Source organism: Perognathus longimembris, chromosome 16 (assembly GCF_023159225.1).
Source record: "Perognathus longimembris pacificus isolate PPM17 chromosome 16, ASM2315922v1, whole genome shotgun sequence".
In the NCBI taxonomy this organism is placed as follows: Eukaryota; Metazoa; Chordata; class Mammalia; order Rodentia; family Heteromyidae; genus Perognathus; species Perognathus longimembris.
Genome location: NC_063176.1, coordinates 3,067,469 through 3,085,229, shown reverse-complemented (window position 1 = coordinate 3,085,229; position 17,761 = coordinate 3,067,469). Strand labels below are relative to the sequence as shown.

The following is a 17,761-nucleotide window of genomic DNA, read 5'->3' as shown; positions in this document are numbered from 1 at the left end:
TTAGGGTGTTGCTGTGCTTGGAGGTCTTTGAAGCTGGTTTTTAGTGGTACAGAGTCCATTCCTTCTACTCAAAGTATTATTGCAGACAAATTATGTGCAAAGTACCTATGCAGAATAAAGTGCTTTTATGCTCCTGACACTCGGAGTGAAAGGGTTTATACTTCGGCAAGATGTGATTGAGAAATAAATACTTCCATGTTTTCCAAAGAAGCAGCCTAAGGATGGTAGAATGCTGTTTAGAAAAGGTAGGAATGGGAAAAGAACAAGTTTGTTTTACACAGTGACTGCATTATGTAAGTACGAGAGACGGAGCACACAAAATCAAAATGGGTTGTCGTGAGGTCAACGGGCCTGCCTGTGGCAGGGACTCTGCTGGATGGAAGGGAACTTGTGTTCTGTGCTTGGTGAGCACTGTCTCTGGAGAGAGCTTGAGGAACGTTGTTTTGCGCATGTTTGGGTCGTACCCAGTCGGTCATATTCTTCGTGTTGCTTTGTGAGATTGTGCTTCCCACTTGATCACAGGACCTCGCTTGCTTGCTAGGCAAGCACTCTGTCGTTTGAGCCATTTTGCAAGCTCCTCTTGTACTCATATAATTTTCTAGATTGAGTCTTGCTTTATGTCCAGCCTGGCATAGACTGTGATCCTCCTGTTTGTGTTTCCCCGCCTTGTTGCCCGATAGGTTTGCACCACCGCACCTAGCCATGGTGCTCTCCGGGGCCACTGGGACGGCGGACGGCGGCTCAGCCCAGCTGTGGGTCAGAATGGAGTCTTGCAAACCTTTTTCCTCCTAGCTCTCGAACTGTAGTCTCCAGAGCTGTCCCTCCCTGTTGTTAGAGCTGCAGTCTTAGGCGTCACATCTGCGCAATAGGTTTCTTCTTGAACGAAACACAGAACTAATGGGAAAATTCCCATCAAAATGCTATGGCGAGTGTTGGAGCGCTAAGGGTCATGTCGCTGATCTCCGTGAGAACTCTGAAATGGGAGTTGAGAATAAGAATGGTGATATCACCTTTTTATTAATGGAGGAAGTCGAGTCATTTCAACCCCCTTCCATTTTAGCAATAACCCATGTAGAAAGCATTAAGCCCATCCGCACTTTTGACTCGCAGAGTGAGACATTCATGTTGGGTGAAAAGTATGTGTCACAATCTGTCTTTTCTGTGATCTTGCCATATTCTCATCGTCATTCTTCCAGGACTATTGAAATATTTTCTTTGGGTTTTATAAAATAATAATGCCTACAAGACAGGCTTTCATAGTATCTGTGTTAAGCAGCCTTGACGAGAAAGCCATTTTATACCTTCTTCTCCTCCCTCCCAAACCTCCACATGCCTCCTCCTCCTCACCATCCACTCACTTGTGCTTCTCTGCAAAAACAAAGAGTCCTGAGCAATTCCCATCATCACCCCATCAAGTTCTCCAGATAGTCACCTTTGAATCCTGCCAGGACGGACGAGCTGTGCTGGTGGCAAGCCGACCCCAGCACTTGTAATGTCTGTCCCTCCTTAGTAGTTCGTGAGTGGCTTTGGTGATTATTCCCTACCTTCCAGCATTAACCTCCTTCTACTAGACCATGCTGTTCATAGTCCAACATGCTCTCATATCCCCACGTAAAAGTTCCCTTCCTCCTTTCTCCTTTCTTCCTAGTAGAGATCATTTTCGAAATTCCAGCTATCAATCTATGCTCCCTCACCTGCGTTGTTCACTTGGTGCTCTGGTATCCACTGTAATGGCACCTCTTGAGCTCTCACAGAATTGCCATCTTGCCAAATTCACTGGTTCACGCAGTTTTTATTTAATTTCAACTTTCATCCTCCTGGGACTCAGCTGATAACACGTTCCTTATTGTGACCCTTCTTCACCCGACTGTTGGTGAAATTTTTGTCTCTGCCTCTCTCCCTCTCTCTCTCTCTCTCTCTACTTCACTTTTTCAATGTTCTCTGCTAACGTTTTCTTCTATTTCTAGAAAAGGAGAGTGGCACAGGTATAAATCTTACCTTTTTCTCTATCGACATTCAGTTTTCAGGGTTGTGTGTCCCCTTACATGGCCTCGAAGTTCTTTCTGCCTGGTGCTGTTTCCCAAATGACGTCCTTCAAAGGCTCCATCTTTCTCCTGGTGTTTTTCGCAGGCATCTTCTACCTGTAACTCCTTACTGTGGCTATTAGAACCCTGTGAGCTAGCTGGCTCCCCCTTCATTACTTCTGTTTCTTTGTTACTTCATTGCTCCTGTCTCCTCCCCTTTGCTCCTTGAGCTTCCAAAATCCTCTCGGCCTCCTTCCTATTCAGAGGCCTTGCATTTGCCATTCCCATTGGCCAGTGTGTTTTTTTTTTTTTTTTTACCCAGGTTGTTGCATGGCTCATGATCTTGTTCAGGGTCAAATGTATTTCTTCAGACGCCTTCTGCAACTACCCTGTTTAAAAACAGTATATACTTTTAACCTGTTTTATTTTCCTTTCTTAGTACTTATTACTGCATCAGACAATATTTGGTTTCCTCCCTGGGTAAATGAGCCTAAGTCTTAGGGCAGGTAGTTTATCTGTTCCTCCCCGTCTCTCTCAGGAGTAGGTCATTCACTAAGCCCCGAGTCGATGGCGATTGACTCACTAGTTTGTGTGGAGTGAGTGGATAAATAAGAGGAAGGAGTTGAGCTGCGCGTTGCTCTCTATAAAAAAAACCATCCTTACATCCCTTCCGAAGCTGCAGATACGCATTTATCCTCACTAAATGGTTGGCTAGGGACTGTTTGGTCCTGGGGTTTTGAACTCAGGGTCTTGAGCTTGCTAGGCAGATGCCCCGCCGGTTGAGCCTTTCGTGCTGTTGTGACGATCTCTCAAGCGAGGAATCACCTTTCTGCCGGTGGGGCCGCCTGCACCCGGCCTCTTCTGCGCCTGGGAGTCCAGGTACACGCCAGTGCGCTCAGTGTGTGTGTTACGATGGGGTCTTTGCGCCTTTGTGACTCAGGCTGGCCTCACATCGGATGTGACGGATGACACGCAGGGCCGCTGCGGTGCGCCGCTAGGCAGGGGCTGTTGCGGGAAGGAACTTTGCACGGGGGACGCCGGGGAGGTTCCCCTCGTTCCCCTCTATGGAAATAAACCCTGTGTGCTTGGCTCTTCCCTCGCAGCTGAAGAACAAGTTCATGAAAAAGCTGCCGCGTGACGCCGAGGCTTCCAACGTGCTCGTCGGGGAAGTGGACTTCCTGGACACGCCGTTCATCGCCTTCGTGCGGCTGCAGCAGGCCGTCATGCTGGGGGCCATGACCGAGGTGCCCGTGCCCACCAGGTGAGCTGCTCTCCCGCTCGGCGTGGCTGCGGGGCTTCCGGGGAAGCCTCCTTCCTCCCGGATGGAGAATACAGACCTGCACGGTGTGTGACACAGGCCGGCTGTGAAACGATTAGCTCACTTTAGATAATAATAATAATCGCAATTATTGAGAATAGTCTGCCTGATCGTACGGTGGTCTCTTCTTGGGAACGATCCTAGTTTAACCTTATCATAATTCTGTGTGTTTGTGTGCTTGTCCTGGAGCTTGAACTCAAAGCCTGGGCCTAATTCCTGAGCTTTTTTTTCTTTTTTCTTTTGCTCAAGACTGGCACTCTACCACTGAAGCCACGGCTTTATGTCTTATTTTTTTGGTAGTTAATTGGAAATGATAGTCTCACAGACTTTCCTGCCTGGGCTGCCTTTGAACCATGATCCTTGAATCTCATCATCCCGAGTGGCCAGGATCACAAGTATGAACCATCAGCACCTGGCTATAATCTTTTAACATGCAAACAATATTGCACATAGACTTTACCGATGAAGAAGCAGAGTCTGAACCGCTCATCCGGAGGAATACATTTGGTAAATGCCTCACAGGTCACTGCTTTAATTTGCTTTATGCCTTAGGAAGAAATTGGCAGTTGGCTGATATGTACATAGCCACATAGATGCACAGATACTCAAATACATGTGCACACATGTATGTGTAAGACTCTACGCTATATGCTTACGTCTGTAGTCTTTCCACTTGTGTCGTGTTCTACGACGTTTTCAAATGAGGCGTGTGACCGTCGTTCTGGTCCACACGCACGTCTGCAACCGCTTCATCTTGCACAGCCTCCACAGACATGGCCGTCTCGTGTCCCTGGGAAGCAGGAAGTCTGACCTAGGTAGGAAGGTTAAAGAGGAGAGAACGCTGAGAAGCGCGCCCTTCGGGAGAGCATCAGCCAATTGTCTTCCGGAAGGACTTCCAGAGCGGGGCGCTTTCGGGGGGCCCTCGCCTGTGAGCAGGCGTATATGTGACTTTCCTTCAAGTTCCACGTGGCCAGCCGACCTAGAGAGAGATCCTCAGTGAACTCTGAAGGTCTCAGCATGATTAACTAGCGGTGGCACGGGGGTCATAACTTGCTCTTAGCCAAGCTAGGGGGAAAATGAGAACAGTTCTTTCAGTTCAGGCCATTCTCCCTGCTCGTGTCCATGTTTTTACCTACTTAATTTTTTTTTCTTAGTCATTTAGTGTAGGAATAATACGTAGGACAGTCATTGCACAAACAGCAAGGAGATGATCTAGCTTGCTCAATTAATGGGATTACCATGATGTGTGTTTTCCGTAACCTAGCTTTCTGCTTGAAAACATTCCAGCAGAGCCTTGTGGTTCTGTCTGAGCAATCGCCTGCAAACTGCTGACTCAGACGGGGGCTGAAGTCCAGCCCGGTGCCCCAATCGCTTTATTTATATCTCTCTGAACTCACTTTACCGGGGCTTGGAAGAAAAAAGTGTCAGGAGGCGTTAAAGCAAAGTGCACTTGCTTTCTCCGTTTCCTTACCGTTTTTCTTTAGAAGGCTTAAGTAAAAATCTTTAGAAGGCTTTCTAAAAACACACATGTATGGAGGAGCAAACCATTGCCTTTGTGTGTCCCTCTTATCCTGTGTTCTCGTCTGGCTCATTCTTTTATTTTTTTTTCCTTCTGTACTGGAGGGTAGTATTAGTTTAGAGGTGAAATACAGCATCATTTGAATGAACAAGAGGAGCCAAGCAATTCAAGGGGGTTGTAATTCAATAATACCATAAAACTATTTCAGGGCAATAATCTGAGCCGTATATCCTTGCATGTTAACCTTGTTCCAGGAAACAGTTCCATCCGTTCGCTATCCTCGGGACCTGAGCGGGCTCTAATCACTGACTAGGGAGTCTCATTAGCTTTCTTTTTGGTAGTGAGTAATGTGAAGCTATTTACAATGGCTGCATCCTGTGAAATTCAATAGAGAAAACCCCACAAGGAGCGTGGTGGTCACCGGCAAGGCTGCGACTGTGTTCCGTGATGTGCTCCGATGCGTGGGCTGCCGAGTTATATGGAAAAGTCTGCTTTGTTGCCTGTCTGTGTATGATCACTTTTCTCCTTGATAGGTGGAGGGACGGATGGGGTTATTGTTGTTACTATTCCCAATGAACAACAACACTACTATGAACGAAGCTTAGCCCTAACAGCTCCCTTTCTCGGTGAAGAGCTCATGCTGGTCTCCATTTCTCCATTGCTTGCTGGCCTTATTTAGCCTCCGCTTGCTGCTGTACCTCTGTCAACCTGGCGGGTGGATGTCTGTGTTTGTGGGGGTTCTTAGCTTTCATGCAAAGGCAAACAAGCTCTGGCCTTTGACGTGTGAGGACTTGGTAGCTTATATTTGTGATTCGCTCAGTGTTGTGCGGGCAGTATGCTTGCTGTCACCTTCTATCTTTGCGCAAGGGCGGCCTCTCAGGCTTATGAGATCTACATGGGATAAGTGTTCTTAGGACTATTTTGCAGTCCACAGATGAAGGGAGCTAAATAGAAGATTCACTATCAGCACATTTCTGACTCAGAAGCCAGATTTTAGGGAGAGTTTAGGAAGCTACCTTGACTAGGTTAAAGGAAAAAAAAAAAATCCCATTGTTCCACGAAGAGCATCCAAAATTGTAGATCCCTTTCTGACGTTGATTTGGACAACTAAGGCAAAAGCTTTTTTCAGTAAGCAGTAGTTCTTTAAAATAGCAGAATGTTTACGTGTTTAGTATTTCTATATGATATTATGTATTTTGTGTTCTAATGGCTTGCCCGAGAGAAATGGTCAATGTTTAATTCTTAAAGCCATTATCCTAAACCTACTAGAGGCATTGGGACAGAAGTCCTGCTCATTAAATTCTGTCCTACCTGCTAGTCTAATTGCTAGATGTGACATCTGGCACATACAGTAGCTGGTGGCAATGGATTTGTGGTCCTCAAGAACCTGTTGTGGAAGCTATAGCTCAGCCACACTTTCCCAAAGTACCAAGCATGAGTGATGTGTTATTTGATTCGCTCTTGCTTTCAGAGATGAGAGTAAAGAATTGGTACATGCTGAGTTTATTCTAGAAATAGCTATGATAGGTCAGGAAAGGAAGGGATGCAGTGGTTCAGGAAGGCTGGCTGTTTTTCTGGTATTATGCACTGTTTGTGCCTGTAATTATTTTGTGAATGTGAGGAGAGGCCATTGGTTCCGGACACACATCATCTGGTGCTTCTTTTTGTGATGGGGAATGGTAGAGGCGTTCACTGCAGACGGAATTAGTTATTTGAGAAAAGCTCACACAAGTACAAAAGGGCCTTATAAAGATTCTTGCCATTACTCTGACCTATTTCTAGCAATGAGTGAGTAGAAAATCTCAGTAACGTAAATTAATGTTATTTTTTCCCCTGCATTGTCAACATTGGCTGTCCCTTTCCAGCCACACAAATGTTTTGTTTACTCTAAATTGTTAATAAAGATTAAAAAAACCCTTCTGGTTTAAAAATAACATCTGTCCATTGACAAACGCAGCTTAGGTCATGAAAGGAGTTTTCGGTACATTATAAAAGCTGAGCTTGGCAGGATGTTCTTGCGTCATACAAGTTGTAACAGCCTTTGTTGCTTTGAAGGCTGCAGGGGAGAGAAGACTTCAGGCAGACCCATTCCCAGCTTTCGCTCCCGGTCTCTGTCAAGCAGAGTGGATTAGAAGCCCCCTAGAGGGTTCTGCTCCTGAAGGTGCTTCTTGGTAGTCAAGGTGTTAGTTGCTGCTGTAGCGGCTCAGAGACTGTGTCTGTCGTTTACTGAACTCTTCCTGACTGAAGTAATAGGAAAATCCCAACCCTGTCACCATGCTGTTTGGTGGTGGTGGTGGCTTGTGTCTCTGTGTGTCTGTGTATTGGTGTGCACATGTGTGCACGCATGCCTGGACCCTGGGCTCGGGCACTGTCCCTTCGTGTTCTCCCGTTTTCATTGAAGGCTAGCCTTCTGCCGGTTGAGCTCTGGCTTGATCTCTGGCTTTGTGGTGGGTAGTTGGAGATACGTCTCATGGGCTCTCCTGCCCAGGCTTGCCTTTGGGCCACGAACCTCAGCTCAGCCTCCTGAGGACAGGCCGGGGTCACAGGCATGAGCCGGTGGCGTTCGTCTTGCAGTGTTTTGTTTCTGTTTGGCATTTGGCAATATTTGACTAATGAAGGAATATGTTTTCAGGTTTAACCTAGATGCTTTTGGTACCCAGACTTCTGAACTCACGCGTGTTTCCTACACTGCTTTCTGTGAACGTCTGGGTGGCAGTCCCCGTTGACTTACCGCTTCCATTCACTCTCCCATGTTGTTTGGCAAACCAGGGCCATGGTAGGGACAATGCATGTGTTCGTCTTGTAGGATTTACCTGGTGGCTCCATTGCCTCTCAGCTCTTCAGATAGCTCCCCACACCCCCTGCCAAATCTCTGTTTGAGGTGTGTTAGTGACAGAGTGTTTTTCTCACTAAGATGATGAAATTGTGGCTTTGTTGCCATGTGGCAAACGGAGTAATTAATGTGTCCGCAACACATCATGTGTATTTGTAAACTATAATCATCTCAGGGATACTGGCAAGAGGTAAGAGGAAGTACAGAGTGGCTCTGGATGGGTTTTGGATATTATGTCCTATTGAAAAGTTAATATTTTGATCATTGAAATAACAAAAAAGATGGTAGGCAAAAGAAATCTGTTATTTCAAAATGTACAAAATAAAGGATCCAGGTGTTAACAATGTCTCCGGTGGCATCCCATCTGTCTGTTTTGCCTAAAATTATGCCCTTATTTTGCTTGGTAGCTGGCTGTTTGTGAACAGACAAGGAGCACTGGAAAATGTCACTGCTGTGAGTCACTGTTTTTCTTTTGACAGCCCTGGGGCTTTAGTTGAAGGCATTGTGAACGAGGTACTCTACTGCTCAAGCCGTGCTCCCAACACTTTTTGCTCTGCCTCATTTTGAGATACGGTCTCACTTTTTGCCTGGACTGGCCTAGACTGTTATTTTCCCAGTTATACTTTCCATGTACCTGGGATGACCAGCTCATGCCACTGTGCCCAATTTTTGTTTGTGACAGGATCCTGCTAAAGTCTTTTGCCTGGGATGACCTTCAACTTTGATCCCCTCAACCTCTGTCTTCTGAGTAGCTAGGGCTTTAGGCATCAGACATCAGCTCCTTGTCATGTATGAGTATTTCTTAGTGGTCTTATATTTTAAGGGCTAAATATCTTTGGACTATTTTACATTAAAAATGATGATTAGCTGAGAATATGGCTCAGCGGTAAAGTGCTCGCCTCATATACATGAAGCCCTGGGTTCGATTCTCCAGCACCACATATATAGAATAAGCTGGAAGTGGCGCTGTGGCTCAAGTGGCAGAGTGCTAGCCTTGAGCAAAAAGAAGCCAGGGACAGTGCTCAGGCCCTGAGTCCAAGCCCCAGGACTGGCAAAAAAAAAAAAAAAAAAAAGAAAATGATGATTATTCTCTTTATGGCACTGAAGTAGAAGTATATAATGGTACATGTGGTAGGTAGCATATTACTATATAGGACATGGTTAGCTTCATAGGAATTGAATAATAATATCAGTTGAACTTCACTTTTATTTTATTATTATTTTTTTTTTTGGCCAGTTCTGGGCCTTGGACTCAGGGCCTGAGCACTGTCCCTGGCTTCTTCCTGCTCAAGGCTAGCACTCTGCCACTTGAGCCACAGCGCCGCTTCTGGCCGTTTTCTGTATATGTGGTGCTGGGGAATCCAACCTAGGGCCTCATGTATCCGAGGCAGGCACTCTTGCCACTAGGCTATATCCCCAGCCCCTGAACTTCACTTTTAGATGAAATGGAAAATAATCTGAATGCTCAAACTTTGATACTTTTTTTTTTTTTTTTTTGGCCAGTCCTGGGGCTTGGACTCTGGGCCTGAGCACTGTCCCTGGCTTCGTTTTGCTCAAGGCTAGCACTCTACCACTTGAGCCACAGCGCCACTTCTGGCCATTTTCTGTATATGTGGTGCTGGGGAATCGAACCCAGGGCCTCATGTATATGAGGCAGGCACTCTTGCCACTAGGCCATATCCCCAGCCCCGATACTTTTTTTTTTGTATTGTCAACGTTTTAGGGTTTTTCTATCTCCTTTGGATTGAATTTTTTAACCAAAAAATTAACTTATCTATTGAGGGGCATTTTGGACTAGAAAGCAATATGAAGTACTAGCTGTCAGCTTTTCTCTGAACTAAAGTATAGCAGTAACTAAATAATAAAATAGGATTTAGGAAAGTAAAGTGCTAAGCCATTCTTAATGCCATAAAGTCTCACCTAAGTGTTCTCGCCCCTGGAAGCCCTTTCCTAGCATGACCTCGGGAAATCATTGCTGGTTAGTTTTCCTCGGATGAATCATAGCTCTTGTGTATCAGTTGAGCGGGTTGATGTGGAATTGTGTGGTGGAAAGGAGAGGATGTAAGAAGCCTAGTTATCTCTATTTTGTGTGTGTGTGTGTGTGTGTGTGTGTGTGTGTGTGTGTAGTGAGAATTGAATATAGGGGTTCGTGCATACTACCGAGCTACATCCGTAGCCCCTGTCATTCACTGAGCACAAATCGTGGGCTCGTCTGTCATTTTCTCCCAGTTTGGTTTCTTCATCCTTAAACAGGAATAGCATACCTGCCCTTTTTGCAGAGAGTTTCGTGGAAATTTCAACAAGGTGATGAACCTGAAATGCTGTATAGGTTTTCAGAAACTGTGCAAGACAGGATCCCTGCTATGGTCGGGATTTATCCAGTGTCACCCTTTGTATGTTTTTATTCTTTTTAATTTAATGGTATTGTCAAGGGGATGTCCGGAGGGCTTATAATTACATACATAAGGTAGTATTTACATTTCTTGTTGAACTTGTTACCCCCTCCCTCACTTATCTCTCACTCCCCCCCTCCCCAAGTTGTGTATGTTTGTTTTCCTTGGTCACTTGTCGGGCTCCCTGCTCCCCTGTGGGTGCATGCACGTTTGCCCTTTGACCTTCCAATGTGACAATTAGGACTATGCACATTCCTGGTGACTTCAGGACCTGTTCGCTAGCTGCATTATCAAGAAAAAAACGTTTGAAGAGAAAATGTGGAATCCCACAAAAGACTTTGAACAGGTTATAGATGACGCGTATTTTGAATTCCTCTCGCATTTCTCTTTCTTCCTGTTGACCGGGAGCATGTAGCTCACTCGTAAAGATTTGCCTTTGCCAACTCCCAACCACTGCGTGAATAGGAACAGTTCTTAAAAGTATGTGGAGAGCTATTTGTCGTTGCCCATCGTGGGTAAAGAAAAGTCAGAGTCATCCAGAGACACACTAGTTATTGGGCATGATGAGTTTGTTCCAACGATTCTAAAAATCAGTGGGAATGGAGAAAGAAGAATGTTTAAAACAGGAAGGCTGACTGACGTGGGAAGTGCATGAAGCAAACCGTTCCTGCCCAGTGGGAGACGCTTCTCAGGGTTCAGTATGACATTCTTCTTTGCTTCCACCTAAACTGAACAGTGAATTGTGTTTTGCCGTTGTAAAAAAGAGTATTTCTTCATAACACCCAGTAGAGTGCCTTTGTTTTAATGATAAATTCCAGACCTAAAGGTTTCATGCATGAGGACAACAGACATTTGGTTTTCTGTACGTTGAACTTAATGGAATGTGTGTGACAGCGTCTGCTTCTCTCCTTTTCCATTAGGTTCTTGTTCATTCTCTTAGGTCCAAAGGGGAAAGCCAAGTCCTACCACGAGATTGGCAGAGCCGTTGCCACCCTGATGTCCGATGAGGTAGGGGTGTGGGAAGACGGGGTTCCTTGCATGTCCTCTCTGCGTTGATTCATACTCTGAATTTTATTTAATTAGATTTCTGTGGTTAGCATATTTTTTCATAACACAAGGTAGTCATTTGCAGTGAATGAGCTAGTATTTCCTATACAGTACACATATATGACTACAAGAACCTACAGTACACATGTATTTTTAAATTTTTCTTTACTTGTTTTTCCTTTTTGGTCAGAGACTGGAACGTGAACTCAGTCCCTGCCACTTTTGCTCATTGGCGACTGGGCCATGCTTCCAACCCCTAAACTTTTATTATTAAGATTTATACAAAGAGGTTACAATTCCATACGTCAGGTTGTGAGTACAGGATGTCTTGATCCATATCCCCCTTTCCATTATTCTCCCTCATTATTCCCCTCTCATAGTTCAATTTTTACATAATTCCCATTGACTATGAGGACCGCTTTATGTAACTATACTACCTTTTTTTAAACTCTTGCATTGAAATAAAATGTTTGTGTTCCCCCCCCCCCCCACGCCCCCTGAAGCACTTGAGCCGCAGCTTCATTTCTGGCTTTCTGGTGGTCAGTTAGACATAGGAGTCTCGCAGACTCTCTTGACCATCTGGCTTCAAACTGCAAGTCTCAAGTCTTCGCCTCGTGAGTCGCTAGGAGGTAGTAGCGAGGACTAGCCACTGGTGCTCTGCTCCTTACACTTGCTTTTGGAAACTTGACACACATTTGTACCCATGTATGCGTTACTCTTTAGTATTTCACACCTATATACAATTTGAAATGATCAGAGAAATTACTAGGTTATGATGGTGGACAACAATAATTGTATATTTCATAAAGTAACTAGGAAAGACTTGCCCGGTAGCTTACCCATGTAGCTCACACCTGTAATCGGAGTTACTCGGGAGGAGGCTGAGGGTCTTAGGTTGAAGTCGCTTTGGGCCATCACCATGAAAGTCCATTTCCATATGAACCCGCACAAAGCGAGGCTGGAGGGCAAGAGCAAGGTGAATAAGCAGGAGGTCTTGAGTTCAAACCTTATTATCAGCAAAAACTAAATCCCCCAAAACAGAAACAGTAAAAACTGGGTAAAAAGATTCTAAATGTTCCCAACACAAACAAATGATCAGTAACTGGGGTGATAATGTACATTTACTTTAACCTAATCATCTATTTTCAGTTCTAAAAATTGACGTGTTAAATAGTCTTTAAATGCATGAGCTCATTATACCACCTTTCTCCCTTCAAATGTGTACTATGTTAATTATGAGAACTCAAATATGGACATACTATGTTATTATTATTATTATTATTATTATTATTAATTTTTGCCAGTCCCTGGGCCTTGGACTCAGGGCCTGAGCACTGTCCCTGGCTTCTTTTTGCTCAAGGCTAGCACTCTACCTCTTGAACCACACTGCCACTTCTGGCCGTTTTCTGTATATGTGGTGCTAGGGAATCGAACCCAGGGCTTCATGTATACAAGGCAAGCACTCTTGCCACTAGGCCATATTCCCAGCCCCTACTATATTATTTTTTAATGATAAACTTTGTAAAATCACGTACATTTAAGTGAAGAATGCATCTTTAGGTATCAGTAGTACATACTTTCATGGTTTTTAAATTTTGTGGGATGGCCCAGGACACATCTGTACCTGGTACGACACAGTGTCTAGTGCTTGCTTTAGAATCACGCCCTTGCCTTCATTGTAGTAGTTTGGGTCTAATAAAACTCCAGACTTCTCTTGTGGTAGAAGAATACTTCTGGAGTATAGGATTGTTAATTTCTCTTTCTGAGTTTTTTTTCACTTTCATATTTCCCCAGATATTTTGCTCCGGTTTCATTGATTGGCCCATTTCTCTAAATATTAAATGGAAGTGCCACTTATTTCCTTCATTGTTGTATGTCAGTTTACTTACATTTTATAGATTCTTAGTCCTGTTCATTTTCTATTCCTTCCTACTAATGTTTATCAACTGGTAACGCTTTTAGGCTGCACGTGATTGGAAACAATCGGGTTTAATTATTTTCTTACAGCAGAAAGTCAGACTGTAGGTAGTTCCTAGGATTGGTTAAATTAGTTGTTTATGGATGAAGACTTCAGGCTCTGCTCTCATGCTCTTGAGATATCACTTTTTTCCTACCAATAAAAACACTGGAAAACAACATTTGCCTGTAAGTCAGCACATCATCCCAGCTGTGTTCAACGTAGGAAGGAAGGGTGGAGTTATGTATGGTAACAGGTGTTAGATCTCCCATGGAGCCTTTTCTTACACCTCATGGGTTTGAAATGCCGGTTTGTATTTGTGGCATTGAAAAACTGAATCTCAGACTGGCCAGACCACGTCGTGGAGGGCAGTGTCCGCCATCGGGGATGTGCTAAGCCCTTTTTATTGTCCTCTCCTCAGCCTTAGAACCACAAGACAAATGTTATTTGACTGCTAGCTCTTAAACATCATTTTTTTTCCCAGAAGAAAATTACCAGAAAGCTTTTTGTTTTTGTCTGGTATTGCTAGGCCTTTGATTTGTGGCCCTGCTTTTGCTAGGCAGGTGCTATTTCCAATTGAACCACAACTCCAACCCGCTTCTGCTCTGGGAATTTTGTTGAGGCAGGGTCTTCCTTCCGGCTTCGGCTTGTGCTCTCACTGTCTTTGAATTTAGGCTTCTTTTTTTTTTTGGCCAGTCCTGGGCCTTGGACTCAGGGCCTGAGCACTGTCCCTGGCTTCTTCCCGCTCAAGGCTAGCACTCTGCCACTTGAGCCACAGCACCGCTTCTGGCCGTTTTCTGTCTATGTGGTGCTGGGGAATCGAACCTAGGGCCTCGTGTATCCGAGGCAGGCACTCTTGCCACTAGGCTATATCCCCAGCCCAGAATTTAGGCTTCTTGTTGTAGCTGGCAGGACAGGTGCACAGCATGATGTCCAGATTCTTCCGTGGAGGTGGAATCTCATGGACTTTCACGCCTAGCCGCAAGCCACAGTCCTCCCGATCTCAGCTTCCCGTGTAGCTAGTTGGAACGGCACGTGCTACCACGCCCAGCTGTGGGCTAAGGGGTCTTGTGAACTTTACTGACCAGCCTGACTTTTTACTGAGCTCCTCCAGTGCTCAGCCTCCTGGGGGAGGATTGTAGATGTGAACCACTTGAGCCTGGCTATCAAAGACTTTAAAAATAGGCGAGGGTGTTTGATGGAGTCCCTCCTCTCTTTGGTGGTTACGGAATTTGACATGTGAGATATGAAGAATGTAGGTTATACAGAGAGAACTTCCAGGTCATCAACTCAGAAGAATGGAATGATTCACAAAAATGGTATACCTATTGGAAACTCTTCCTCTAGATGTATGTACAGAAGGTGTGGGTTTTAAGTTGTCTTTTAGGCATTTGCTAAAAGACAGACTGATGACCGCTTTAAAAAAATTATTGTCAAGGTGATGTACAGAGGGGTTACAGTTACCTATGTAGGGTAGTGAGTAAATTTCTTATCCAACTTGTTACCTCCTTCCTCATACTTATTTAAGTTTCTTTGCTTTGTGTTCTGCCACTATCACTAGACTTAAAAAATAGTTCACACACTATTTGTGTGCTTGAGCACGGCAGTGTTTGAGCCTTAATCTGGTCTTAACACTCAGCATGAACTTTTCCCTCTTAAATCAACAGTTGTTTCTCCAGTAGTGGACTTCAGTGAATAGCCTTTCAATAGAGATTTTCCCACAACATTTTCATCTGGCTCCTAGAAACCTGTGCCAGCTTACTAAAGGGAGCCTGAGAGACATGTGATTTTTACAGTATCGATGGGGGAAAAACTCATTTAAAAAAACCAGCCATTTCTTAAAGCCCTTCCAGTCATTGTACCTGAGATCATAATCAGAATACCTAAATATCTTGGAAAAGTGTGAATATAGGCAACATTAAAAGGCAGTTCCAGAACTCCTGTAGTGGATGATGGATTGCATTATCTAGGATTGATGTGGTATGGGACATGTGGAAATTTCTCTTACTGTTCTCTAGGTCTTCCATGACATTGCTTATAAAGCAAAGGACAGACATGACCTGATTGCTGGCATTGATGAGTTCCTAGATGAAGTCATTGTCCTTCCACCTGGGGAATGGGACCCCACCATTAGGATAGAACCTCCCAAGAGTCTTCCTTCATCAGACAAAAGGTAAGGCAATAGGCACTAGGCTGGGAGTTTTGGGGTACTAGGATACTCCTGAGAAGGGGGTTGTATTTGGAAAAGGAAGTGGAGTGAGGCGTCGCCTTGATATTTTCAGGTCTCTAGGGTATATTGCTTCAAATGAATCACTGTTGTGCTTCCATTTCCCATTTCCTGGACACTGCAGAAGATGTGTTGTAGAATCCATGGTGCATATTTTGATGTTCCTCTGTGATGACAAATCGGAGGGTTCAGATAGTGATACTGGGATGTATTGCTGATGTTCTTTGGATATGTTTGGGGGACTTCCTGTAGGTATACAAGAAAAGATCAGTTTCCTTGAGATGAGTCTTTTAAGATTTAAGAGGGCAAGAAAATAGTCAAAAGACTTTATGTACATGTGTGAAAATGGAACATGAAAATTCGATGAGACTGGTTTTGGGAAGGGGAGAGGGGAGAATAGTAGAAGAATGGTTATGATCAAGAAGCATGAGGGGCTGGGAATATGGCCTAGTGGCAAGAGCGCTTGCCTCCTACACAGGAAGCTCTCAGTTCGATTCCCCAGCACCACATATGTGGAAAACGGCCAAAAGGGGCACTGTGGCTCAGGTGGCAGAGTGCTGGCCTTGAGCGGGAAGAAGCCAGGGACAGTGCTCAGGCCCTGAGTCCAAGGCCCAGCACTGGCCAAAAAAAAAAAAAAAAAAAAAAGCATGGCACACATAAGTAGACTTGTTACCACGAACTCCTCTTGTACCACTACTTGGTATCAATAAAACCAAATTGAATTATGTACAAATAGGAAAATGGGTGAGGTCGATGGGGAGAGACCATTTCCTGGAAATCTAGTGTTTCCCAGCCAGAACAGTTTCCCTCTTCTAAGATACGTAGTGAATTCACCCTCTATGTCCATCCAATCATTTGTCTTCCCTCCTCTGGATAACACTTTAAGAATTATCTGTTGTTAGCATAGCAGAAAGAAATCGTGGTTTTCCCAAAGGTTTCCACCCCATCTCTCTATTAGCAAGCCCAGGACACAGCTAAGAAGCACACAGATACAATAAACGAATCTCCATTTGGGCCCTGTTGTCTTGCTTAGGAAGAATATGTACTCAGGAGGAGAGAACGTGCAGATGAACGGAGACACGCCCCACCACGGAGCGCCCGGAGGGGGCGGGCACGGGGACTGCGAAGAGCTCCAGCGCACCGGACGGTAAGGGACGGATCCCGGTGCCGGTGTCCGCGCATCCCCCCTTCTCTTTCCACACTCACCTTCAGCATTCATTGCGTTGTTTTGTTCATTTGTTCAGCTAATGAATATGTATGGCTTCATCCATTAGTCACGGGCCCTGGGGATGCGGCGGAGAGTTAAACTTCTTGTCTCCACGCGTCTTCTTTGGTCGAGACAAACGTAAAAACAAATAGGTAAATACAGCAAAGATCTGGTAGGAAGAAAACGAAGCCAAAATGGGGATGGAGGGATGGTGTCGCAATTTCAGGTGGGACGGTCAGAGAAGGCCTTATGCAGAAGGGCAACATTTGAAGAGAGTGTGGGGTGGGAGAGGGGGTGTACAGTGCTGGGGGTGGGGGGCGGGGAGTGGCCACTAGAGTGACTTGGGCAGAAGGAGGGTTAGCATGATGGGAGGTGAGTGGATGTCTCTTCCCTGGGTGCTTCCTCAAACGCGAGCGGCGTGGAATCGGCCTCCGCAGCCCGCCTGCCCCGCTCTGGCTCCTTAGCCCGGAGCTGACACTGCACACGGGCTACCCACGGCCCTCCGGCTACTTGCTTTCCACGACCATGCTCTCTTCTCGACTTCGTTTGGTGTTGTGTAGCATTTGGGTAGGGGGATCGTTTCATAAAGAGAGAGCTTCTCTTTCATCCGTGGCATTTCCATAGATTGCAGTATTAAAAAGCAGAACTTTTATCTCTCTTGAGTCATGGTAAGGGGACGCACAGAAATAGCGGGACAAAGGGTGAACTCATTCACCTGTGCTACCCGTAGCGAGGTGCGAGGTTGAAAATGAGTTGTCTAACTTGGGCGGAAGAGAGCCCCTTGGGCGTTGCTCTCAAATTAGTAGGTAATCATTTCCTTCCCTTAGTTTTCTCAAAGAAAGAACCCAAAGTTTCCTCCGCACCCTTCTCTTCTGAATACAGCCGTGCATTGCCCAATGGTGGGAATATGATCTGAGAACTGTGTCCCCGAGTGATTGCAGCATGGTGCGCACACTGTGGAGTGCACTTAATCCCATCCCAGGTGACCTATGTCGGTGGTCACTGGATGCGGCCTCTGGGTGCAACCAAGAGACGGGGCTGTAAACACAGGCTGCTGTGGATGCGGCACAGGGTACTGGTTTGCAGCGAGCTTATGTTTAGGAGTAGGAGTATTCTAAAATAGAAATAAAATAGAAATAAAAATAAATAGAAATAAAAATAAATAGAAATAAAAAATAAAATAGAAATAAAAAACACCCATACCCAGTCATGGAGTCTCCGGAGTCAGGTGTGGCC

At 45.1% G+C, this 17,761-nt stretch overlaps 1 protein-coding gene across 1 annotated transcript in view; it reads left to right on the top strand.

Annotated features, from left to right (window-relative positions):
• Window positions 1-17,761, top strand: part of Slc4a4 (solute carrier family 4 member 4) — a 178,948-nt gene that overhangs the window by 77,496 nt on the left and 83,691 nt on the right. Inside the window, exons 5-8 of the mRNA XM_048364722.1 lie at window positions 3,128-3,285; window positions 11,008-11,095; window positions 15,110-15,264; window positions 16,352-16,465. Coding sequence (XP_048220679.1) covers window positions 3,128-3,285; window positions 11,008-11,095; window positions 15,110-15,264; window positions 16,352-16,465 — 515 coding nt within the window. The remainder of the gene's footprint in view (window positions 1-3,127; window positions 3,286-11,007; window positions 11,096-15,109; window positions 15,265-16,351; window positions 16,466-17,761) is intronic.